General features: G+C 44.3%; 5 protein-coding genes and 1 long non-coding RNA gene across 6 annotated transcripts; 3 read left to right on the top strand and 3 right to left on the bottom strand.

Annotated features, from left to right (window-relative positions):
- Positions 1-1,039: 1,039 nt before the first annotated feature.
- LOC127769569 (uncharacterized) lies at positions 1,040-3,178 on the bottom strand. The gene is made up of 3 exons (XR_008016817.1): positions 3,035-3,178; positions 1,768-1,899; positions 1,040-1,172 (listed from the first exon to the last, which is right to left on the bottom strand). It is a non-coding gene; the product is annotated as an uncharacterized LOC127769569 (long non-coding RNA).
- A 355-nt stretch (positions 3,179-3,533) lies between these two features.
- On the top strand, positions 3,534-6,960 carry LOC127771141 (trihelix transcription factor ASR3-like). The gene is made up of 3 exons (XM_052296972.1): positions 3,534-4,680; positions 5,166-5,207; positions 6,398-6,960. Exons 1-3 carry the CDS (start codon positions 4,020-4,022, stop codon positions 6,682-6,684), a joined length of 990 nt encoding a protein of 329 aa, XP_052152932.1. The 5' UTR covers positions 3,534-4,019; the 3' UTR covers positions 6,685-6,960.
- Positions 6,961-7,170: 210 nt separating this feature from the next.
- Positions 7,171-9,345, bottom strand: LOC127771140 (uncharacterized). Its single transcript, XM_052296970.1, has 2 exons — positions 8,832-9,345; positions 7,171-8,229 (listed from the first exon to the last, which is right to left on the bottom strand). Exons 1-2 carry the CDS (start codon positions 9,300-9,302, stop codon positions 7,345-7,347), a joined length of 1,356 nt encoding a protein of 451 aa, XP_052152930.1. The 5' UTR covers positions 9,303-9,345; the 3' UTR covers positions 7,171-7,344.
- Positions 9,346-10,632: 1,287 nt separating this feature from the next.
- On the top strand, positions 10,633-11,424 carry LOC127770825 (myb-related protein Zm38-like). The gene is made up of 2 exons (XM_052296612.1): positions 10,633-10,724; positions 10,809-11,424. The coding sequence occupies exons 1-2, from the start codon at positions 10,633-10,635 to the stop codon at positions 11,422-11,424; spliced, it is 708 nt and encodes a 235-aa protein (XP_052152572.1).
- A 477-nt stretch (positions 11,425-11,901) lies between these two features.
- Positions 11,902-18,450, top strand: LOC127772275 (chaperone protein ClpC1, chloroplastic). The gene is made up of 10 exons (XM_052298295.1): positions 11,902-12,091; positions 12,630-13,235; positions 13,789-13,904; positions 13,996-14,118; positions 14,201-14,386; positions 14,812-15,027; positions 15,226-15,443; positions 16,284-16,359; positions 16,441-16,530; positions 16,812-18,450. Exons 2-10 carry the CDS (start codon positions 12,683-12,685, stop codon positions 17,988-17,990), a joined length of 2,757 nt encoding a protein of 918 aa, XP_052154255.1. The 5' UTR covers positions 11,902-12,091; positions 12,630-12,682; the 3' UTR covers positions 17,991-18,450.
- A 537-nt stretch (positions 18,451-18,987) lies between these two features.
- On the bottom strand, positions 18,988-21,639 carry LOC127772276 (dolichyl-diphosphooligosaccharide--protein glycosyltransferase subunit DAD1). Its single transcript, XM_052298296.1, has 6 exons — positions 21,517-21,639; positions 20,428-20,527; positions 20,302-20,349; positions 19,570-19,657; positions 19,446-19,489; positions 18,988-19,360 (listed from the first exon to the last, which is right to left on the bottom strand). The coding sequence occupies exons 2-6, from the start codon at positions 20,506-20,508 to the stop codon at positions 19,277-19,279; spliced, it is 345 nt and encodes a 114-aa protein (XP_052154256.1). The 5' UTR covers positions 20,509-20,527; positions 21,517-21,639; the 3' UTR covers positions 18,988-19,276.
- Positions 21,640-23,898: the final 2,259 nt, after the last annotated feature.

Genomic DNA, 23,898 nt, shown 5'->3' with positions numbered 1-23,898 from the left:
CTGCAAAATTCCTAATTGACAATTTTGTACAAAATTCGAGAGAACATATTGAAAGAAGATTGTGTAAGTTGACCCTACAATTGATATGCCAAATCTCCCTGATGTTGTCGATGACTATGGTAATGCAAGGCACTTTTGTTGTGGGGTTGTGGGGTACAGAGAGGGTGATCCCCCCATGACCTAGGATTTATATCCTAATTATGGAGGAGAGCTAGGAATCAAATGCCTCCACAGTGGACACACCACAGTACGCACTAACACACCCAACTGTTTTTATTTCCTACAAAACCTTTTGTGTGATATTGCTTTCTGCAGGTAATACAATTTTCTGTGTTACAACTAGCTAGCCTTTAGTAAATGCTAGCCATGCCTAAGGGAATAAGAAGAAATTGTAGAGAAATGACAGTTCACCACATCATGACAATACAAGAACAAGTACACATATCAAGGAAAGCCCCTTTGATGCAGGGTGTATGTTTAGATTTGGTCTCCTGGAAATGGTATAGCTAGATTTGTCATAAAATATTTTTTAATACTTAATAATTTATACTTTTTTTTACACAGCTACACATCCACAACAACAGAAGGTGATGGAGTGATGGGTCATGTTGGAGATTGTACCAAACGCTAAAATATTTTTTTCCTGCTAATACATAAGGGGAAAATGAAGACTACCCAATGTTATCCAATGTGGCTAAAACATATCTATGTATGTATGATACCTATTATATAAAATTTGATAAATAAATATGTAGGCTTGACTTTAACACTTTCTAATATATTCTGAAAATTGCTAAGATCTCTAGCATCCATCAAACAGTGGTTGAAGTAGCCATGAGTAGGGAAGGGAGGTTAAACAACCTCCTAACTAGAAAGTCATTGGCCTATCCACAACTTTGAAAAAACCTTACCCATCAGCGAATTATCAAAATATATAGCAGCGCCAAAAAAAAAACACTAGGAGAGTAGGGAGGCACCACCAATCAACAACATATCCTCTCAAAGATTGAGGCCCTACCAGAATCCTATAGGGCATTGCATGAGAGGCCAATCTCAACCCCATCTATCCAGTCACCAGTCATGGTCCTTCCAATGGGAAATGTAAGCATCCATCCACCTATCCACACCACAGGGGTTGCAATCTCTTCTTGTGGCTGAAAGGGCAGTGACCCCTTTGGCCACCACAAAGGAGAAGTTAGGGTCCCAACAGAGAGGTTGACATGAAAGTTACACTAGAAGAAGTAACAAATGTTGGGAGTCCTCATGCTAGTCAGACCTATATCATCTAGGTACCGCGCACCACATTCCTCCCTCCCGTCTGATCTCAATCCATCCTATCTAATAGGACATGTAGGTAAATTTATATGGGACAATATATCAACTTCATGGTCCTTTTTAGAGAATATTTGCAACCAAATTAAATATGGTGAACCTTGTGTTGTACCAGCAAGCAATCCACATGGGGACTTCTTTTCTACTATTTGACATTTTAGAGTTTGTATGGTGAAACAATATCCTAAACTATGAAAGTCGAATATGGATGACTTATCAAAATCTATGGGTGCTATAAATTCAAGTGATGTGAAATTACTTGAGTGAATTATCAATGCCAACTCAAGGATCTAAAAATAAAACAACATCAAATAAATAAGAGAGGGAGTATCTTACATCACTGTAGCACATCTTGACCTACAACCAACCACTAAAAACTAAAAAGACATGCAAAATTTATAAGACCAATCACTAAAAAAAAATTGTCAAAAGTACCTTAAGCAAAGGATATATTTGTTGAAATATATATTGGAGGGCCAAAAGGTGGAAATAGACGTTTCTTGCCCCTCCCTCCCATCCTCATTAAATCATTGCTTTTTTGAGAGAGTGTCCTTCACACAATCTTGCCTGCAAAAACCGGGGCCTGGCTTGAAATCGATTTGATGGGGCAAAATCGAAGCAAGAGAGCTCAGCAAAACCAATTTTTTTGATAGGAACACACAAAAAGAAATTAAAACTCCCCTCCCCGTTGTCCATATCCAATGATGCAATACCATCATCGACTGATAATTATGCTTGTGTTATCATTATTCTGTTTAAGTTCGAACGATGACTAGTTAGCAACAATAATCTCCTCCAGTTGAGCATTTCCTTGCCCTTAAGCCTTTCGGTGTCAGTTCATATTGGCAGGTCCCTGATTGAAAAAAAAAAGAAAAAAAGAAATGATCCTGCGTGTGCATAAAAACCTATTCGTCCGATCTAAGTTTGAACAATATATCATAGTAGTTCCCTTCATGATTCTCATACGATATGATTTCTATTTTCCCATCGAGCATAAGCACAAGATATTAGAAGTTCTTCACAAGAAAAGCGAAAGCGTGAATTCTATTATCATAACCTTTTCACTAGAAATACTTTGTATTGAAGATTTCCTAGACTTAAATGTTTTGCAATGAAGGTCGAATTATACAATCCTCGGTGGTGAAGATAAATAATCCTAAATAGGGTCTTATCAGTTATCATGCTCCACCATGCAACAACTGTGAGTCTGTGACTACCTAAGTTTTTCATGTGTCATTCATCAAATTTACATGCATGTACTCTCAATGGTGGAAGGTTGGCAAAAACCATGAACCAAGTTGGACATCTTGATGTTAGTGTAGAAAAAGAAGATATTTTTCTCACATGAAACAAATAATGATAATTTAGGGAGACATGTCTTTCTAGATTTCTCACCAATATAGTCTGAGTGTAAAATGATATAGAATACGGGAAATATCCTACAAAAGAACTTGGCAAAATGATCATTATGTTTTTTCCAAAAAAAAAAAAAAAACTAGACTCTAAACCGTGTGGTGCGATAATTACAACATTTTAGGACCTAATTTGCAACACGTGCATGAATTTCATAGAAAAATAGAAAAAGATCCCGCGTTTCAAAGAGGCCTTATCCGGTTAATCCAATTCATGGTTGGGACCTGGATGGGGTGGCTGACACAGACCTGGACAGGAATGCGACCCAGGAGCGGCAATGCACACATACCTGGTTGGCCACAATCCCCAGTTGTGCAAGAAACGAAGTGCCTTAACTGAAACTCTACATGGCCAGTTGCCTTCATACACAGTAGTGCCTTCCGCGTCTCAAACACCATGCCCATACGGCCATTGCCGACCAAAGATCCCTCCTTTCTGCTCCAGTGCCTGCCCTTAATAGGTCCCTGTCACACAGCAAGCAAAAGCCAATGTGAATTTCCAGAAGAAAATAAACAGAAAGATGATTCAGCTGTGCTATTCTCCAGTGTTTTTTTCTTCTCCTTTTGCATGTAAAAGATTTTTTTTATTTCTTTCTTGAAAAGAAAAGGATTTTCCTTGCAAAGATATCATGGACAGAAAGCACCAAAAAAGTGTCACACTGTGCTTGCTCTTGCTCACCACTAAAGTTTTTTCCTAGTCCACACCAAATGCCAATATTCCTATTCCCCTCCTTATTTAGAATTAACAAGCACATCAAGGGGGTAGAAAAAGTGATGCATATCATATCACAACAGTGCTCTATCTTCTTTCCTCTTGCTGAGAACTGAAAACAGTAGGTGGCTACTCTCATTGGAGCCCCCTCCCCCATCCACACCCACTACTTAATATTAATAGTTAGTTAATACTCTCTCCTAAACTAGTTTAGTCCTCCTCTAATCACACACACACACCCTAGTGACTAATTAAGCCTCCCCTTGTTAATCCCCCCTCAACCACTCTTTCCTTTTCCTCCCTCTTTGGGAAGAGGAGAAAGACAAGTAGAGAGAAAGAGAGAGAGACCACCCACTAATCCTCTTAATTAAGGCTTAACTAAAGGCATAATCTTGTGTTGTTCTAGTCATAATTAAGGCCACTCCCTCCTAATCCCCCAGCTTAAGAGTTAAGCCACACCCTTTCTTCCTCCTATTCTTCTTCTTCTTCTTCTTCCTATCCCTGTTGCTTCCTGCCCCTCCCCTCCTTCCTCTCTCTCCTCGACGAGGTCTCCCGGCGGCGGGATGTCTGGCGGCGGCGAGGGGTCGGGGAGGGCGCCGCGGCTGCCGAGGTGGACGAGGCAGGAGATACTGGTGCTGATAGAGGGGAAGCGGGTGGTGGAGGGGCGAGGGAGGGGGAGGGGGCGGGGCGGCGGCGGCGCCGCCGCCGCGGAGCCGACCAAGTGGGCGGCGGTGGCGGAGTACTGCCGGCGGCACGGGCTGGAGCGGGGCCCCGTGCAGTGCCGGAAGCGGTGGAGCAACCTCGCCGGCGACTACAAGAAGATCAGGGAGTGGGAGCGCTCGCTGTCGTCGCCGTCGTCGTCGTCGTCGGCGGCGGGGATGGGGAAGGAGGTGTCGTTCTGGGCGATGCGCAACGACGCGCGGCGGGAGCGGCGGCTGCCGGGGTTCTTCGACCGGGAGGTGTACGACATACTCGAGGGCCGCGGCGGCGGTAATGCGGCGGCGGCGGCGGCGGCGGGGAAGGAGGGGGAGGAGGAGAAGGCGGCGGTGTTCGACAGCGGCCGCGCCGCGGCCGGCGGCGGCGGCGGCGGCGGGGATGATGGGCTCTTCTCGTCGTCGGAGGAAGAGGAGGACGACGACGAGGCGACCCCGCCGGCGACCACCCCGGCCGCTGCCCCGGCCCCACCTCCGGCTCCGGCGCCGGCGGTGCCCGTCCTGACATCCGGTGAGCGCGGCTGCTCCATTCTTGCACGTAAAAATTGAGGCTTTCCTGTGTTCTTGGTTGACAAAAAGAAGAAGAAGAAGAAGGCTGCGAATTTGTGTACTTGAAAGAACTGAATTTGGGGTGTGTGATGGGTGGGTTAGTTGCCTATAAAAATTGACGTTTCGATTGCAAAACAACTGTTCTTTTTTTTATGGTAACAGTTCATGTTACATCGAATTTCCCTGTGAGTTCAATCACTTGATGGTTTGATGCCCATCTTCCTTTTTCAGAAAATTTCTTGTTCAGTTCTTTGTGGTGGTCTGAACTCTGAAGAGTTGGAATTTGCAAGTAGTTGTGTTTTTGGTCTTTGTTGCTAACCTAATGGACATTCTGTTTCTTCTGTTTTTTTTTTAAAAAAAGTGATCAATATGTTTATTTTCACCTGGCAAAGGTTTGTTTTTGGTTGGCTGATTACTGTTTTTGCTCCTGTGGTTTGTTGGTTGCAGAGAAGAAGAGTGATCCACCTAGGCAAGATGCCTCAGAGCAAGGTGCTGATAAATAATCGGATTTCTACCTTGCAGTTCTCCCCTTTTTTTCCCCGCTCACGTTTTGCATGTGCTTCAGCATCCCCTGATCTTCCACAATTTTTTACTGTTCCATTGCTTTGATCAGATAATTCTTGGCAGCAATATTTAAACATTGTGTCACTGCGTATAGTTTAGATATGAAACTAGAAATTAACTAATAACAGAATTGTAGGGAGCCTGAACACAAAAAGAGAACTCAATGGTAATTATCATCCCTAAAAGATCAAATCAAATTATACCTTAAACGCGTGTGTTGTGCCCTTGTCAAATTGTTCTATGAGAGAACTGTATCTGACTTTGCTTACAATACAGTCCCGAATATATGAAGCAATCTAGGACCCAAGGACCTTGGGTGAAAGCACAAACATATTTCTACTAATTAATCACAGGCAGCAATTGTGGCTTGTCTTCATTTGACAACAAAATGAATAAATTGGCAGTCAACAGATTCGATCGTAAAGTTTGTCTGTTGAATTTATTAACATACATGTGAAGCATCAAATTTTAGCAGGTTTGCGACATTCCGAGAAACACTCAGTTTCACGCAGTGCTGGTTCAGAATAAATGCCCAAAATGCAAAAGATGCAGACTAGGAGCCTTTTGTTATTAGTACCAGCGAACTGATTGTATCATTCAGCGCATAGTGACCCTTTTTTCAGAAATTGTATGAGGGCAGTGGATATTCCATCATTAACTTTTGCCCAGCAAGGTGGAAAGCTTCTTTTCAAGTATTGTGATAAAGAAATGAATGGAAGAAGTATAATTATTTCACTGCATTTATCCTGTTCACTTTACCTTTCCATATTACATTATGCTATCTTCCCTACTTGATACAGTACTGAATAAACATGATCAGCGACCTGTTCCTCGCTAGTTTTTACTTGTGTGTTTCAGAGATACTTGTATAGTCTAATATGCAACAAAAACATAAATCAACAGCAGTAGGATACACAGCAGGAGTATTAAACTTCAGGATCACCTCATGAGAAGAAACAAAAGTTATAGTAGCCTTTTTTTTTCTTTTATAAAAAGGGAAATTGTGTTTATCTTGAATTGAAACATTGAAAGCCCCTTTGATGCTAGAACTTTGCACATTCATGCAACAAAGTCAGAAAAACTGCATTTATCTAACCATCTAAATTTCTTGACAGCGGGGACGTCCAGAGCCAAGCAACCGGAACAAATTGTCGAGGACTCACCAGCTCAGGGCGCGCACAAGCGGCAGCGCAGCGACGACGCCTCAGGAGAAGCCCCTGATCTGCAGGGGCAGCTGATCGAAATCCTAGACCGGAGCAGCCGGATGGTTGCAGCCCAGCTGGAGGCGCAGAACATCAACTGCCAACTGGACAGGGAGCAGAGGAAGGACCAAGTGAGCAGCCTGCTTGGTGTGCTTGGCAAGGTGGCTGATGCCCTATACAGAATCGCTGATAAGATGTAGCCGCCACTGTAGATGTCTTGAGCTCGGTAAATAATTCATTACTCCCTGAAAGAAGAAAAAGAAGGAAAATGCATGGGGTTATATTCAGAATGTACAGATTGATATAGGGTTCTTTTGCAATTCAGTTTCTCTCTCTTGCCATTGGTTCTGAAGAAGAGAATGAGCTGTTTTTTTCTCTTGGGAGATGTATGAGCCAACAGCATTTAAACGATCTTTTTTATCTGTACATACGATGACCTAACATTGTGTTTTAAGATGGATCTTGGTTCTGAGTAAGTGAGGTCACCTGCAAGTGCATACCTGCAGTCTCATTAGGTTTCTCTGTAACTGTTAAGTAGTTTTCTGAATGTATAGTGAAGAACTGATAGCGATAGAAACCACTATTTTTGACATGAGAAGGAAAGAGATGATTCAGTAAAGTCAGCTTACCAGTAAAAGTTTACATCAACATCCACAGGACCACAGTAGCTCCCAGTACAAGATTAATTAAACAATAAGTACCACAGTAGAATTATAACTGGTTAGCTCAGATCAGAAGATCAAAGCAAAAGTACATCAACATATCTCCTCAACTTGCATAGCAACTACTCCAACATTGGAACCTCAAATTTGTAGATTGTATTACAACATTAAACTGAAGAGACAAGGGTACCGTCAATTTTACTCATCATCAATTCTACTTGATCTGTAACGACGGGAGTTCATCTTCGTGTTGGTTTGGACCTGTGGCGGTAACAATGCTTTAGGATCATCTTCATCCATTTCGCATTGCTCAGTTTCATCAGAGGCACCTGCCGCCAGACCAATGAGAGATGAGTTTGCATCATTGGATTTGGGACCCTCATCTACTGTCATTGCATCGACTGTCTTCTTCCGTGGGATGAACGTAACTGAAGTAGGTATCTCAACTGGTGGTACCTCAGGCTCTGGTTCCATTCTCCTTAATATATCATGCAGGTCGGCAAAAGCTCTCCTGTTAGTTTCATCGTTACATTCTGGAGTGTCCAGAGTGTAACGTGTATACTTTGCAGGGTTCTTAACATAGTCAGGAACCCCAGGAGACTCAGATGGAGTGGATGAGTCCTTCCCTATGACCAAATCCATGGATTGAGGAACCATGGGAGAATCTTCATCCTGTTCAGGCAGCTCTGCCGATTGGTCTTTAACATCAGCGGCAAACTTGACACGTTTCCTTGGCTTTGAATCGCCTTGCTCCTCCTTCCGCTTCAGTATAGGTTTCACGTTAGCATCATCGGTTTTCATTGCTTGTATCCCGCCACTTGGGAATTCATTTGGCTGAGCTAGAGAACACGTGCCACCTTTAGCTGAACTATCGTACTCCTTGAGTCTTGCGGATGCCGCACCCATATCTGCTCTGGGATCCCTTGAGAAGCGGTGGATCTCCTCAACGGAATCATCAAGGATGTCAGGCACCACAGTGTTGATGCTCATGTTAATGCCATCATCCATGATTTCATTCATGTATACACGGTCCGCAGCATCCTCTCTACCAAATGCCTCTCTGTCATACTTGTCCTCTTCTTCCTGAAGGATAAAAATCTTGTTAGATATAACACTCCACAATAACAAGCTGTAACCGGCAAAAAGAAAATTCTCATCCAGAATCTGGTTTGAGCAATTTAGCGCTCCATTAAGTCAGGCCACATACTGACTAAATGTATGGATGTAGCAACTTTCTTTACAGCTCATATTAGAACTTAAGTAGTGAAGAAAATAAAAAGGTGTTCCCTTTGAAACGACGACTATATTATTTGTTATATCAGATTCAGCTGCAGAGTTTCACTTGACACAACCCCAGCGCAACAACAGCACAGGCAAAATTTAGCATGAATAAAAGATCAGGCCATGGCTACAATACCCCCCCCCCCCCCAATCATCTCTAATTCTCCATTAGAAATGAACGTGGCTAAGAGAACCGATGAACAAACCTACAGTTGAAATGTTTCAATTGTGTGAACTCATAGACTATATGAACATAACAAAACAAGCAGTTGATCCCCTCCTAATCCACGCCCTAATCTAGTCTAGACTAATGAAATGGTAAAGTTGAACTACTAATCGTGTGGATTAATGAATAAAATAAACAAATAAAAAAGAAGAGCCAAAGTGATTTTTAACCCTCTCACCTCTCGATCCAGAGTCGGGTCGAGGCCGATAGAAACCCTAACCCCCTCCTCGTCCTCCTCCTGCTGCTGCTTGCCGCCGCCGCCACCCCTCTCCTCCTCCTCCTCCTCCTCCTCCTCCTCCTCCTCGTCTTCTTCATCGAGGTCGCCCTCGAACTCCTCCTGCTTACTCCGCCGCCGCCGCCGCGTCCCCGCGCGGAGGCACCCGTTGTCGTCGTAGAACGCGGAGGCGCAGGGCGTGTCCCCGCGGTCGGCGGCGTCGGCCCCCTCCCTCGCCTCCTCCTCGTCGCGGGCCTCCGACGGCTTCGCCCACCGCCGCCGCTCCACGTCCCCGGCCGCCACCGACCACGACGCCGCCGGGAAGGACGACCCCGGCACGTCGTCGAACAGCCTCGACCCGAACAGCCGCTTCACCCGCTCCTCGAACCCCTCCCCTCCTCCTCCTCCTCCTCCCCCACCACCTCCCGCCGCCATCTCCCCCCCTCCCCTCCTCGACCTCAACCACAACCTTCTCGAAGCTTCTCGAAGGTTCGCCTCGCCTCGTTTGGATTTGTACAAGGGTTTGGGTTGGGTTGGGAGATGGTCGGTATTTGAGCCGCGCAGGTTGGAGGCGGTTCGCCTCGCGCTCGGAGTGGGCCTCCGAGTCGGTGACGATATGGCCGGCCCACCGCACAATTGAACAGGCCCATGGGCTTTGGTCCTAGGCCCGCATGGAGTTAAAACAAGCAACAGTAAATTTCAGAGAAAACTGCAATTTATTTAAACAAAACTATCACTTAACCACAACGTTAACTTTATATTTTTCACAAAATTGCAACAATAGCAAAAAAAAAAAAACATTTATCAGAAAACTGTAACTTTTTATGCGCTATGTACATATGACATGTGGGTCCAACTTGACAAACCATGAGTACTACAAATATATGTAGTACATGTTAGGCCTAATTTTACAAGACAACCAAAGCTTGCAATATTCCGATAATACTTTCTCCATTTCAGAATATAAGACTTTCTAGCATTGTCCACATTCATATATCATATTGATATTGTCGAGATTCATTAACATTTATATGAATATGGACAATGCTAGAAAGTCTTACAATATGAAACGATATGAAATAGAGGGATTATCAGTTGCAGTTCTCTATAATAATAACTTTAATTTATAGAAGTAATTATTTTATCTTAAAATATGAGGGATTGTGATTGGATATGATACATTGCTGGACAGGATTGTACAGTTTTGTTGAAAGGAATAAGTTCACCGGCTGTCCCTCAACTTTACATCGAGATTTTTTGAGGTCCCTTAACCACAAAACCAGAAATCTCCACCCCTAAACTATACGAAACCGTTCACTCAAGGTCCCTAGGTAGTATATATGGGTGGTTTTGCTAACGTGGCATCATAGTCAGCAATAAAATAAAATAAAATAAATATGTGGGGTCCACATGTAAGTGAGACAATGGTGTGGGTTCCGCATTTCTTTTTTTTTCCTTTTCTCTTCTCTTCTCTCTGAGTTCTCTCGAGTCTTGAGTAGGCACGGCGACAGAGGGGGAGAGAGGTGGCCGGCAGCGGGAGAGGGAGAGAGAGACGGTCGGCGCGATAGTGGCGGCGGGAGAGGAGGAGAGGTGGCGGCCGGTGCGACGGCGAGCTCGGTGGCGGAGATGTTCTAATGCGCCGGGTGCTCGACCACGGGCCCCGCCGCCGCCTGCCGACAAGCGGCGCGCTCTTCCCGTCAACCCTCTCTCCCTCCCCAAGGCGGTGGGGCTGCTCCGCTGCCGAAAGAGCTGCTGCCTCCACTGGATGAACTACCTCAGCCCCGACCTCAAGCGTGGCAACTTCACCGACGACGACGACGAGCTCACCATCAAGCTCCACGCCCTTCTTGGCAACAAGTAAGCAAAACAAATTTCAACGTGTTGTCATCTGCTCCGGTTAGCTCTTCTTGTGTTCTTGGTGCTGATTGATTGGTTCTGCAGGTGGAACACGCACATCAAGCGCAACCTCTTGAGCCAGGGCATCGATCCGCAGACACATCAGCCGGTTAACGCCGGGACCAGCGTTGCCGCGGCAAGCGAGCTGACTACGACGGCCATCACTGTCGGCTTCCCGTCCCTGGCGGTGGCGCCGGCGCGAGGGAGCTCGAGGAGGAAGAAGGGAAGGCTGGGAGGGATCTTCCTTGTAGTCGTCGCTGGTGGCGGAGGGGTCTCTGGCGGAGGCCGAGTCAGCGACGGAGGTGAGCTCGAGCTCCGCGTCGAGGAGCGCCGCGAAGTCGTCGTTGCCGGTCAACGGCAACGAGGAGGACAACGACTTGGCGGTGGGGCTTACGGCCGAGGGCAAAGGGCGTGCTTTGGTTGGCTGGGGTGGGGTGGATGCGCCTCCGCGCTCGCCCACCACCGCTCCGCTGCTCCACCCGTCGCCGCGCTCGCCCATCGCCGCTTCACCGCCGCACTCGCCCTCTGCTTCTCTGCCTGCGGCCGCTCTCGCCCGTCGCCGCGCTCGCGCTCACACCCGCCACTCCGCTGCCGCGCTCGCCCTCTGCTGCTCCACCCGCATCTGCGCGCTGCTCCGCCTGCCGCCGGCCTCCCTCACTGAATAAGAGAAGGAGAGAAGATAGAAAAGAGAAGAGAAGGAGAAGAAAAGAGAAGAAAAAAAAAGGTACAGCTAACATGTGGGTCCCACGTACTTTTAATTTTTTTTTGCTGACTAGGTTGCCACGTCAGTGAAACCGCCCATATATACTGCCTAGGGACCTTGAGTGAACGGTCTTGTATAGTTTAGGGGTGAAGATTTCTGGTTTTGTGGTTAAGGGATCTCAAAAAAATCTCGCTGTTAAGTTGAGGGACCTCCGGTGAACTTATTCCTTGTTGAAATAGTTAGTTGACGAGGTGGGCCGGCCCACCGCACAAATGAACGGGCCAACGGGCCTTGGTCGTAGGCCCGCATAGAGTAAAGAAAAAAAAACAAAAGTAAAAGTCAAAAATAAAAGGTAAAGATAAAAGGAGGAAAAGAAAAAAAAAAAGGAAAGCCGGTATATTTGGAGATAACGTGCAGAGGTGGGGAGGGGTCAGGTCAGTCGAGGCGGCTCTCTCCTCTCCTCTCTCTCCTCTTCTTATCTCCTCCCCTCGCGTGGGTGCGTCTCCCCTCCCTCCTCTCCCATCTCCTCCTCCTCCTCCTCCGCGTCCCCGTCCCCCCCCCTCCCCCCGCGCTGCTAGGGTTGGTGGCCGCCCCCTCGTCGCCGCCGCGGTTGAGGTCCGGCCAGGTGAGCCCTCGCGTTCTCTCTCTCTCTCTCTCTCTTCCTCCGGCCGCGGTCCGGGCTTGTGGGTGCCGGCCTTATCTGTTTGGGTGGGGTGGGGGTGGGTGGTTTCTCGGGTTGACTCCGGCGAGCATGTGGGATGGGGTGGCCGCCGCGGGCGCGTGGTCGATGTAGGGGGGTGGGTAACGGGAGGCGTCCGCCGGCCCGGACGGCCGGGTGGATGGGAGGTGCCTCGAATCGAATCCGCGCGTGATGCGGAGGGGGAGAGCTGTGGTCTCGTCGGAGAAATGGCAGCGGAGCCATTTCGAGGCGACGTGTGCTCCGATTTTTGTTTTTTCTTATTATGTATATAATGATTTGGAATTTTGGACGTGAGGTCTTCTTCCGTTGTGGGGGAAGGGAACGTTAGGTTTTCTCGTTGCGGCGATGCGCGGATGGCTTGTGAATCATTCTCACCGCCATGTAGGCCGTGGGAGAAAGTGTTGTTCTCTTAGTTTCATTTTGGTTATGTGTTTGACCTTGATCGATTTTGGTGATTTTGCAGGGATTGGATTGGTGGGCAGGTGGCTCGGGGTTTTCCTTTTGGGGTAGGTCGGTATGGAGGGGTCGCTAGTCCAGTCCGCGATTGCTCCGACCATATACAGGAGGAGCGGCACCGCGCGGTTCCGCGTGCGCGCTAGGGCCACGATGATGCGTACCATGCCAACACGGACCCTCACCCTGGGGGGTTTCCAGGGCCTGCGGCAGACGAATTTCCTGGACTCGAGGTCGGTGATTAAGCGTGACTTCGGCTCTATTGTCGCGAGCCAGATTTCACGCCCCCGAGGGTTGGGGTCAAGAGGGGTGGTCCGCGCCATGTTTGAGCGCTTCACGGAGAAGGCAATCAAGGTGATCATGCTTGCACAGGAAGAAGCGAGGCGCCTGGGCCACAACTTTGTTGGGACGGAGCAAATTCTGCTGGGCCTTATCGGTGAGGGCACAGGAATCGCGGCAAAGGTTCTCAAGTCTATGGGTATCAACCTTAAGGATGCCCGTGTGGAAGTTGAGAAGATCATTGGACGTGGTAGCGGGTTTGTGGCTGTTGAGATCCCATTCACGCCTCGTGCAAAGCGTGTCTTGGAACTGTCACTTGAAGAAGCTCGCCAGCTAGGTATAACATCTCTTTGTTCAAAGATTCAGCTAGTTTCATTTGGTTATAATCGGACACTTTAATTCTTTCCTTATAGCATTTTTTGTCCTGAACTATTGCTTATATACCTCTAGTTTCCAATCAAACCACATGTGCTTTGGTTTCATATTGCTATTATCCTGCTCTCAATTTTCGTACTTCACATTAAGTATGCAAAATAATAGTGCTAAATTGGTTGAGAATCTGCATGTGGTGGGTTAATCGCTAATCATGTACAAATATGCTTTCTTTCTCCTATGAATAATTACTGGTTTAGAATGATGCTAGAGGTCTTATTAATATGCATCAGATCTGGCACTGTTTACTAAATTATTAATATGCATATTATTACACTTATACTGTACAACAAGTATGCCAAAAAAAGTGAAAAGGTAACAATGGCATTGTTGTTGACTTGATGCTAAGGTCAAGAAAGTATTCACATTTGAGTTTTGAATCTATGCCTTGTGAGACTAGTTATTTAGAAAAATATGCATGGTCTTTTGTCTAATATTCATCATTTTTTTTTGTTCAGGGCATAACTATATAGGATCTGAGCACTTACTTCTGGGGCTACTTCGTGAGGGTGAAGGTGTAGCAGCACGGGTACTGGAAAGTCTTGGTGCTGATCCAAACAACATTCGTACCCAGGTAAATAGCTTTACTATTATGTTCCTTAAATCTTAGCCAATCTACTTTCAGTTAAAATTATGCAGGGAATGACATTTGATATGATGTTCAGGTCATAAGAATGGTTGGTGAAAGCACAGAAGCTGTTGGTGCTGGAGTTGGTGGCGGAAGCAGTGGCCAGAAGATGCCTACACTCGAAGAGTATGGCACTAATTTGACTAAGCTGGCAGAAGAGGTATTTTATCAGACTTGTTTGTGCATTCTCTATTGCGTAGATAAATAAGCAAAGACAAGAAACTAATCATTTTCATCTACAGGGTAAACTAGACCCAGTTGTTGGCAGGCAGGATCAAATTGAGCGTGTAACTCAAATTTTGGGAAGGCGGACAAAGAACAACCCTTGCCTAATTGGAGAACCTGGTGTTGGAAAGACTGCTATTGCTGAGGGGCTTGCACAACGTATTTCCAATGGTGATGTTCCAGAAACAATTGAAGGAAAGAAGGTTAGCTTAGACCATCCTGTCACCTGTGCATCACCATTGTTTTGCATATATGCATGCAAATGAGTACCATCATGCTGACACTTTTTCCAGGGTTTATCACCCTTTTGGGTAAACTCGCTAATTTCATTAACTAGACAAGTAATTATAGTATAAGTTTGCATTTACGAATAATACTAGCTTTCTGGATAGCTTTCTCTAGTACATTGTCCAGATGTAATTGTGAATTCAACTTTTCGCTCGATATCGTGTACTGATGCAACTAATGTTGTTGCATTGGTATTGTGTCCTGACCAGTGAGGACTCAAGGCTATCGTCTGATTTGAATGAGACTTGCAGAATTTATAAGATTTTGAGTGGTGTGAAGCTTCTCTTTCTAATTATCATAGTATTGTTTCAGAATACTGATTGGTATTTTACTCGGTTAGGTTATTACTCTTGACATGGGGCTCCTTGTTGCTGGTACCAAGTACCGTGGAGAGTTCGAAGAAAGACTGAAGAAACTTATGGAGGAAATCAAACAAAATGATGACATTATTCTCTTTATTGATGAAGTGCACACGCTAATTGGAGCAGGTGCTGCTGAAGGTGCAATTGATGCTGCCAACATCTTGAAACCAGCTCTTGCTAGAGGTGAACTGCAGGTATATGTGCCTAATTTTGAATCTGTTGCTTCCATGATTATGTTTTTATCATATTTATAGTTTTAATCTGGAGAATGCCTCAAAGCCTCTTGACTCCAGAGATTAATTTGTCCACTTTGCATGTTATCCATGAACAATATATGATTGTTACCTGTTTTTGCCCCTAATTCACCACATTTCTTATGCTTCTGTCTTCAGTGCATTGGTGCCACAACACTTGATGAGTACAGGAAACATATTGAGAAAGATCCAGCTTTAGAGCGACGGTTTCAACCAGTTAAGGTTCCAGAGCCAACTGTTGATGAAACAATACAAATCTTAAGAGGACTTCGTGAGCGATATGAACTGCATCATAAGCTGCGATACACAGATGATTCTTTAATTGCTGCAGCACAATTGTCATACCAGTATATCAGGTTTGCTATGCAACACATTCTTAGCTAATATGTTTCATCTTTATTAATTTTTGGCCTTCACTGTGGCTATATCAATTCATACCTATTCTTGTTAATTGGCAGCATTTTTAACCGTACTATATTTCTCTTGTGCATAGGGATGTTTAGTCTTTTACATATCTGTTTTTTTTTTTCTGAAGAGAAGCATATACTTATTTCTGAAATGGTAACTAGGTGCTTGCACAGGTAAGCGCATTGTTTAATGGTCCAGGAGTAGTGTCCTGTGAACTCTGAGTACTACGATAGTACTTACTGACTTTCACCCTTTATCTGTTAGACTGTCAAAATGCCTTGGAAGATAAAATATATTTTATATTCTGTGCATGATGCTGTTTAGGATCCCTTCCTGGAAGCAAATTAAATATCAGTGATCTATTTGAAGCTGAACAACATAAAGATTGACTTGGATCCATTTCAGATTTCTGGACTAGAAAGGATATATGGTTATAAGTTTGCAAATAAAAATATCTAGTGGGTGTTTGGTTCACTACCACACTTTGCCAAACTATCATGAGGCTATTGTTTGTTTCATTGCCACATTTGCGCTATGCCACAATTTTTTAACCCTAGGATCCAAATATCATGCACTCCTTTTTTTTCTCTTTTTTTGCAAAACCTTGCCTAATTGTTGCCATTGATTTGTTAGCCACACCTTTGGCACGCATGTGTGGCAATGTTAGGGTGTGCACCAAACATGCCCCTAATTTTGCAGAACTTTTGGATGGGATTTAAATTCTCAGCAGTTGACATATAATCATTTGATTTTCAATCTAATAAACTTATTTTACTTTCTTTCTTCAGTGATCGCTTCCTGCCTGATAAGGCTATTGACTTGATTGATGAAGCAGGATCTCGTGTTAGGCTCAGGCATGCACAGGTACTACATTGTATTATTCTATGTTGCAGTCTCGTTCACTGTATTATTTCTGTCTAAAGACATGATTCCTTTATGTTGCAGCTCCCTGATGAAGCCAAGGAGCTGGACAAAGAGCTTCGACAGGTAACCAAAGACAAGAACGAGGCTGTACGTGGCCAAGATTTTGAAAAGGTATATAGACTTCTTGCAGAAATCATATAAAGTTCTTAAATGATCTTTTATAGTAAATATTACTGGCACTGCTATTTACTTGTAAACCTATTGAGTTGATTTGGCCTTTTGCACTTTGTGTTGTAAAGTTGCCCAGTGACTCTAAATCATAGCTATAAGCCATCCTTTTATTCCTTCATTCTTGTGCAACTAGAATGTAGGTACTTAGCATCAATTTTGAATCAACTCTATTGCTTCCAAATTTTGTTTCATGCTATCTCATCATTGTTATATCTTGACAGGCTGGGGAATTAAGAGATCGGGAAATGGAATTGAAGGCCCAAATTACAGCCATTATTGACAAGAGCAAGGAAATGGTTAAAGCAGAGACTGAATCCGGTGAAGTCGGTCCCCTTGTTACTGAGGCAGATATTCAGCATATCGTGTCCTCTTGGACTGGAATACCTGTGGAGAAAGTCTCATCTGATGAGTCTGACCGTCTCCTTAAGATGGAGGAGACACTCCATACGCGTATCATTGGTCAGGATGAGGCTGTCAAAGCTATTAGCCGTGCCATCCGCCGTGCTCGTGTTGGCCTCAAGAACCCGAATCGGCCTATTGCTAGCTTCATCTTCTCTGGACCAACTGGTGTCGGTAAATCAGAGTTAGCAAAGGCTCTTGCAGCCTACTACTTTGGCTCAGAAGAGGCCATGATCAGACTAGACATGAGTGAGTTCATGGAGAGGCATACAGTCTCCAAGCTCATTGGATCACCTCCAGGTTATGTTGGTTACACTGAGGGTGGTCAACTGACAGAAGCAGTTCGCCGCCGACCATACACTGTTGTTCTCTTCGATGAGATTGAAAAGGCACATCCTGATGTCTTCAACATGATGCTTCAGATCTTAGAAGATGGAAGACTAACTGACAGCAAGGGTCGGACTGTTGATTTCAAGAACACACTGTTAATCATGACATCAAATGTTGGAAGCAGTGTCATTGAGAAGGGAGGACGGAAGATTGGATTTGACCTTGACTATGATGAGAAAGACACCAGCTACAATAGGATTAAGAGCTTGGTGACTGAAGAGCTGAAGCAGTACTTCCGACCTGAGTTCTTAAACAGATTGGACGAGATGATTGTGTTCCGGCAGCTTACCAAGCTGGAGGTTAAGGAGATTGCTGATATTATGCTCAAAGAAGTGTTTGACAGGCTCAAGGCAAAGGACATCGACCTCCAGGTGACAGAGAAGTTCCGGGATAGAGTTGTCGACGAAGGTTACAACCCAAGCTATGGTGCCAGGCCTCTGCGGCGTGCTATTATGAGGCTTCTGGAGGACAGCTTGGCGGAGAAGATGTTGGCTGGCGAGGTCAAGGAAGGTGACTCTGCTATTGTTGATGTGGATTCAGAGGGCAAGGTGATAGTTCTTAACGGTGGTAGTGGTGTTCCGGAACCACTGGCACCTGCTCTGAGTGTCTAATTGAAGGATAATATCGTCGTTCTGGAATTATGGCCTTTTCTCTTCTCTCAGCTGGGGCGCTCATGATGGTAAAACTAGATGGCATAAATTCTCCCTTCATTTAGGTGCTTTCACTTTTCCTCTTTTTTTCCAACAGAGGCAGTAGGAATGTTATGGAAATGAATCAACAGAGATGCATTTAGCAAACAAACTGTATGCTAGATCTTGAGTTGCTTTTATTTTTAAAAGGATGTCAGAAGCTTTACTCCTTCAAGTACGTGTATTTCTTCTTTTGGTAGCAGTAAGATAAACGCTGCACTGTTGTACCTGTACATTACTTCGCACCAGATGGCTTCCAATACTTTTTACACATGGCTGTAACTTACTTTGAAGTGTAGGTAAATGCTACGGCATCCTGGCCACCCAGCAGCATTAATATATAATGATCTGAAATAAGAGTGATTTTTGTTTGGTTTGTCAATTGTCAGTTGCAACTTTACTAGTGACTGTTGCCAGATCAACCAAGGGTGGAAAATTGGAATGTTTTTTAATGACTGTTCTCGTTTGTCATTTCGATTTCGTTTACCATTTGAAGGCATGGTGGCCTGGCAGTCGGTCCTGCCAGATATTTCAGGTTTTCTGTTTTTTTTTCTTCGTTTTGGTTTTGCGAGGGAAACGATAGCTTTGTGTTCTTGGATGAAATGGTGGTTTTTATAAACTCACCAAGGCAGCACATGGTAGTATTCAGTATTCTGCCTAGCGTGCACGACATATGCTACTACTAATACTAGCGACATAATTTGGATGGCAAACACTCGTTGAGTACAACCAGAACAATGCATACTCCACTTCTTCTGATTACATGTGGGTCACTGGGATTGCGCAAGTGCAAGAAATGTTTTGAATTGCAGTAGTGCAATCAAATTTCTTCCTTTGGAATGGAGGGATTATAAAATCCTGTAAAATCCATGCGTAGGCAACGTTGGAACAAAGGACAAACAACAGTTAACAGCATAGATAAACTAGGACAATGGTCGAATAGCATGTTGCCAACCTTCGGTCACTTGAAGAAAACAGGATCACATGTTCTAAGATTGTTAAACACTAAATACACCGATATAAAGATAAGCCGCAGCGAACGGCAGGTAGAGAACTTATAGTTTCTCGAAAAATTGTCGAATTACATCGGTGAAGTGTGAAAGATCATATGAATATCTCATACTATGACACTCCCAAACATCAGGGTGTTCTGACCAGTGACCATAAACTGGGGCTACAAAACCTTGAACAGTTGTAGGGGCAGGACATCAACCAAGGAAGTTCATGATCACCAAGTGGAGCACCAGATTGCACAGAACGAAATCTGCAAACGCCCTTTCAGGAGGAAGATCCTGCAGAGAGTGTTTTGGCATGCGACGTTACGCCAGAATCTCAAGAATTAATGGCCCCAACAGACTAAGGTGAAAGTAGAGTTACCTTGAATTCCTTGTTATCTTTGTTAACTTGAATACGAAGGCAAACTGCACGAAACATTGACAGTTATGTATCGTACAACTGAAAAAGGGTAACCGGAATTGAGAAGGGGTTAAGAAATCCCTACCAGCGAGGACTGCAGTTCCTATGCATGAGAGGACGCCAGAAAGGAAAGAGTTGAAAGGAAATGACCCCACTATTCCCATGTAAACAACCTGTTTTGTCAGAGGAGAGCATTTCAATAGTTTGCAAATGGAACTGTAAGCATAACAAGGCTGATACCAACTAGTTTGCAACAGTGATGGAAGAAGGGACTTGTGAACTGAACAGAAACTTATGTTCACTCAGTAAATTAGGAGCTTAAAAAAAAATTGCACCAAGCTTTAAGAATATTGACTGACCCTCTATTACACAGTAACATCATATTAAAAAAATACAGGTCATGTGCTTGTCTATCAACCCGAACTACAGTAATCCATGACAGCTGCATATATATATGAAAAAAAATGTAAGCTAGATGATGAACTAGAACATATTTCTCTGCATAAAAAAGTGGAAGAAATTTCTGTGTTGACAAATCATCCTTGTCAACAATAAGTGATACGATATCACTATCACCAACAAATAGGAATGTTTTCCATCAAACAAAACGGTATATAGCATTAGGAAAGCATCAAATTTCCAGGGTAATCGTGCCCATCTGCTGTGTACCGCCCTCGTGTTAAGCTATCATTTGGTTGCCTACTTAATTTTTATCTCATGTTTGCTTTTGAAAAGGAAAAAATCCCCAACATGAAAGCATGAAAATATTTTGCAGATAATATATGTTTCAAGGTGTCCTGGTAATTGATTGAGTTACCTGAATAAGGGCAGTGGCGACTGCAAAGACCACATAGAGGTCAATGATCTGCAGAAATATGATCAGTAATTAGCCAATAGTTTAAGATGACAGCTTATAGAGAAAAAAAAAAAAGCCAACTAATACCTTGAGATTTGTTGGTGTGGCAGCATAAGCCTTGCCCAGGGACTGAATTAGAAGCTTCGCATCACTCGTGGCCCTCGGCATCCTCAAAATCTTCTGTGTTCTACATGGAGCAGTTCAAAAATACGATTACCAACGATTCTCTTAAAACAGGTCTGGTGCTTTACTTATGATTAATCTGAATCTGTGCTTCATGTAACCAGTAAAGTTTACTACATCTTCAGTAGCTAGGTATCAAAATCAGATCCTTTTTCAGCACTACAATAATAACATAATGAGGCCCTAGCATTCAGAATTCAACACTATAACAATAACAAGTGAGGCTCCTCTAGCATTCAGAATTACAGCAAGTATAGGCGCATGAAAAATGCTGGCAGCTACCGGATTGAAGAGCCGCGAGGATGCAAATTTACACAGCTCCTGATCTGCCGGACACTGGCGCAAAAACTTGGAAATGCAAATTTACTCACAAATTGTCTTGGAAACAGACTGCTATTTAGTACTTCTTCCGTTTCATATTATAAAACTTTCTAACACTACCCACATTCATATATATGTTAATGAATCTAGACATATATGTGTGCCTAGATTCATTAACATCTATGCGGAGGTAGTACAACACCACGCGAGCAAGAGACAACTCGGGGGCGAAGCCGGAATCGGGAAAAGCTTAAAATAAATCCCGTCGGTTTTGATTGGCGCTCTGTGGGAACGGGAAGCGAATCCACCCGCGACAAGCTTTGGTTCGAGAACCACGCAAATTTGGTTACAGAAACTGAACCCAAGAACCATGCAATCTGACCGTCCCGGTCGATCACCGTCGTATCCGGCACACGGATCTCCGCTGTGAAGAAGCCACCCCCATCCCATCCCAGATCCACGAGACAAAAGCTAAGGCGGGAGAGGAGGAGTAGTGGCCTCCACGGATCCAAGAAACAGCAGGAACTCTCAAGTGCTCCAGATCTAGGAGGGGTTTAACGCCAAAGAGAAAAGAAAAAAAAAATCTTCCACAGGTCCGGGCGGGTAGAGAGAGAGAGAGAGAGAGAGAGAGAGAGAGAGAGAGAGAGGGATGTGCGGCGACGGGTTCCTCACCGGCGAGGCGAGGCGAGGATGCGGCGGAGGCAGGAGAGGAGAGGACGGACGGGCGCCAGCGCCGCGCGGGGTGGGAGATCGGCGACGAGGTGTGGAGGATACCGAAGAGAGAAAGATGGAGTGGAGAAGGAGAAGAGGAGTCAAAGAGGGGAGATGGGCTGGGCCGGTCACGCTGGGCCCTGGTCCAGCCGTCCTGGGCCGTCAGGATCGGCCTCTCCAAGTCGTTCCACGGTTTGCCTCACCTGAACCTGCAGCTGCAGGGACACCGTCTAGAGCTAGAGCAAATCACTGTGTAGAATCAGAACATGAGAGAGCTCCATTCAACTTCGCTCTCTTTTTTTTGATGGAGCTGAAACTGTTTGGCTCCTGGAGCTGGAGCTGGAGCTGTGCAAAACAGGCCCTTAAGGCTGTGTTCTTAGGTGACACCTCCGATACGGAAAACGGAGCGATGGATTAGTACGTGATCAATTAATTATTAGCTTAAAAAAACTTCGAAAATGGATTAATATGATTTTTTTAAAACAACTTTTCTATAGAATTTTTTTACAAACCACGCACCGTTTAGCATTTTGGGAAGCGTGTGCGCGGTAAACGAGAGAGTGAGGTTGGGAACTTGAACCGAAGAGCGCGGCTAGAAGTTCTTTTTTTTTTCTTCCAGGAATTGGACTTCGGAATTATAATAGCATTTTCAGAGGCTAGAGATTCATAATCATGCAAGGTTGGGTTTCAATTTAGGAAGCTTCAGGTTGTGATACTGTCTCGTGGTGTTGATTGGGGTAACAGTGACGGATTGAGAGCCATGGATATGAAAAATGAGTTTGTAACTTGGAATTATGTCGGTGATAGTAACTTTTTGTAACTTGGAGTAGGTTGGCAAGGAAGATTATTCAGGGGTGTCATCAGAATCCATTTCAGTTTCAGCTCTCTGGAGCTGACCAAGGGATTCGATTTCCAAATTTCCAGGGCGATAGCGAAATGCTGACTTTAATTTGTGTGTCAACAACATTTAGTCCGTTTTGAGTACTCCAGGGAGTACTCCAATTTTTTGTTATATGGGAGTTTCTCAAAACTTTCGATTGTCTTCAATTTCAGAAGCATAAAGAAACCCTGAAAATGCAGAAATTCACGCTATTAATGAGCAAGTATGCAAATAAAATGCACCTGAGAACCTCCACATATAAAGACCATCTGTCCATCTCAACCAGTTAGTTAATTCCTTGCCAATTTATACATCATTTAGCTGTAAGCAACCTTAGACTAAACTATGGCAATTTCAAAGTGTGAATTAAATGGAATCAGGTGTAACGAATTCCTAATCTGAAAATGAACACATCAACTAGAACTTGCATGCAAAAAGCTATCTAATTGCAAGGGATGGAAGGAGAGTATAGGTGGCACATAGTATAAAATTCTCTAACAGATAGTAATCCTGCAGGAGCAACAATATTTAGGATTCTAGAAGATTTATGTTGCATAAAAGAGTAAAATAAATGCGAACAATAACTAACCTACAAACAGGGAGTAAATATATTGCTTCTGAATTTTGAATCATATCATGCATATATGAAAACAAATGCAAATATGAAAGCATTTAGCAGGCACATATAGCAGCAGCAAACAACATCAATTAGCAGCTTTTCCAGCAGCTAGGAACATCATTTAGTAGCAGATAGCAGCAACACCAAGCAGCAGTATTAGGGAATCTAAACACATGTGAATCCTTATTTTGTCAAAGTGGTTCTTGTTGGAGGCATGCCACGAGAGCCTTCGACCGAGACTGCCGAAACAACCACGCCGGGGGCGAAGTGCTGATTGGTGACCAGGGCGATTACCCTGGGGGCGAAGCCGCTAGGCGAAGCACGAGGGATTCGCCACCAAGCCAGGGCATCTTCGCCATCGGAATCAAAGGACAGAGAGCCTAAAAGGGCATGTTCACCAAGTAAGGCCCATGTTAGGGCCCACTAAGGGTCCCGTGGCCAAATAGACTTTAGTTGTCCTTATAAAATGTTCCTATCATAAAGGTATCATGTAAATTTCCCTGTATTTATTAATCCTAGGATGCATGAGCTTGTACCACTACCAATACAATAAATTGTCCCTAAGGAGCATGTAATGGGGATCTAAAAAAATCCAATATTAATACACTTTGTTTTTACTTTCAACCAAGTGTGAACCACGTTCTTCGACGAACTTAGTTGTCATTTGACAACATTTCTCGAAAGAAAAATTCGACTCTAATTGTGCTGACATTGTGAAAGATTCAAAAGAAGAGGTCATCTGCTCATTATCTACTCCAACAAACACCATCTTAGACCAAGATTTCAAATTCATCGCATTTCAACTGAGGCCCATGTGGGATAGAGAAAGACTAACCTCGGGGAC

This window comes from Oryza glaberrima, chromosome 4, assembly GCF_000147395.1.
Source record: "Oryza glaberrima chromosome 4, OglaRS2, whole genome shotgun sequence".
Lineage (NCBI taxonomy): Eukaryota > Viridiplantae > Streptophyta > Magnoliopsida > Poales > Poaceae > Oryza > Oryza glaberrima.
This window is presented reverse-complemented; position numbering and strand designations above follow the sequence as displayed.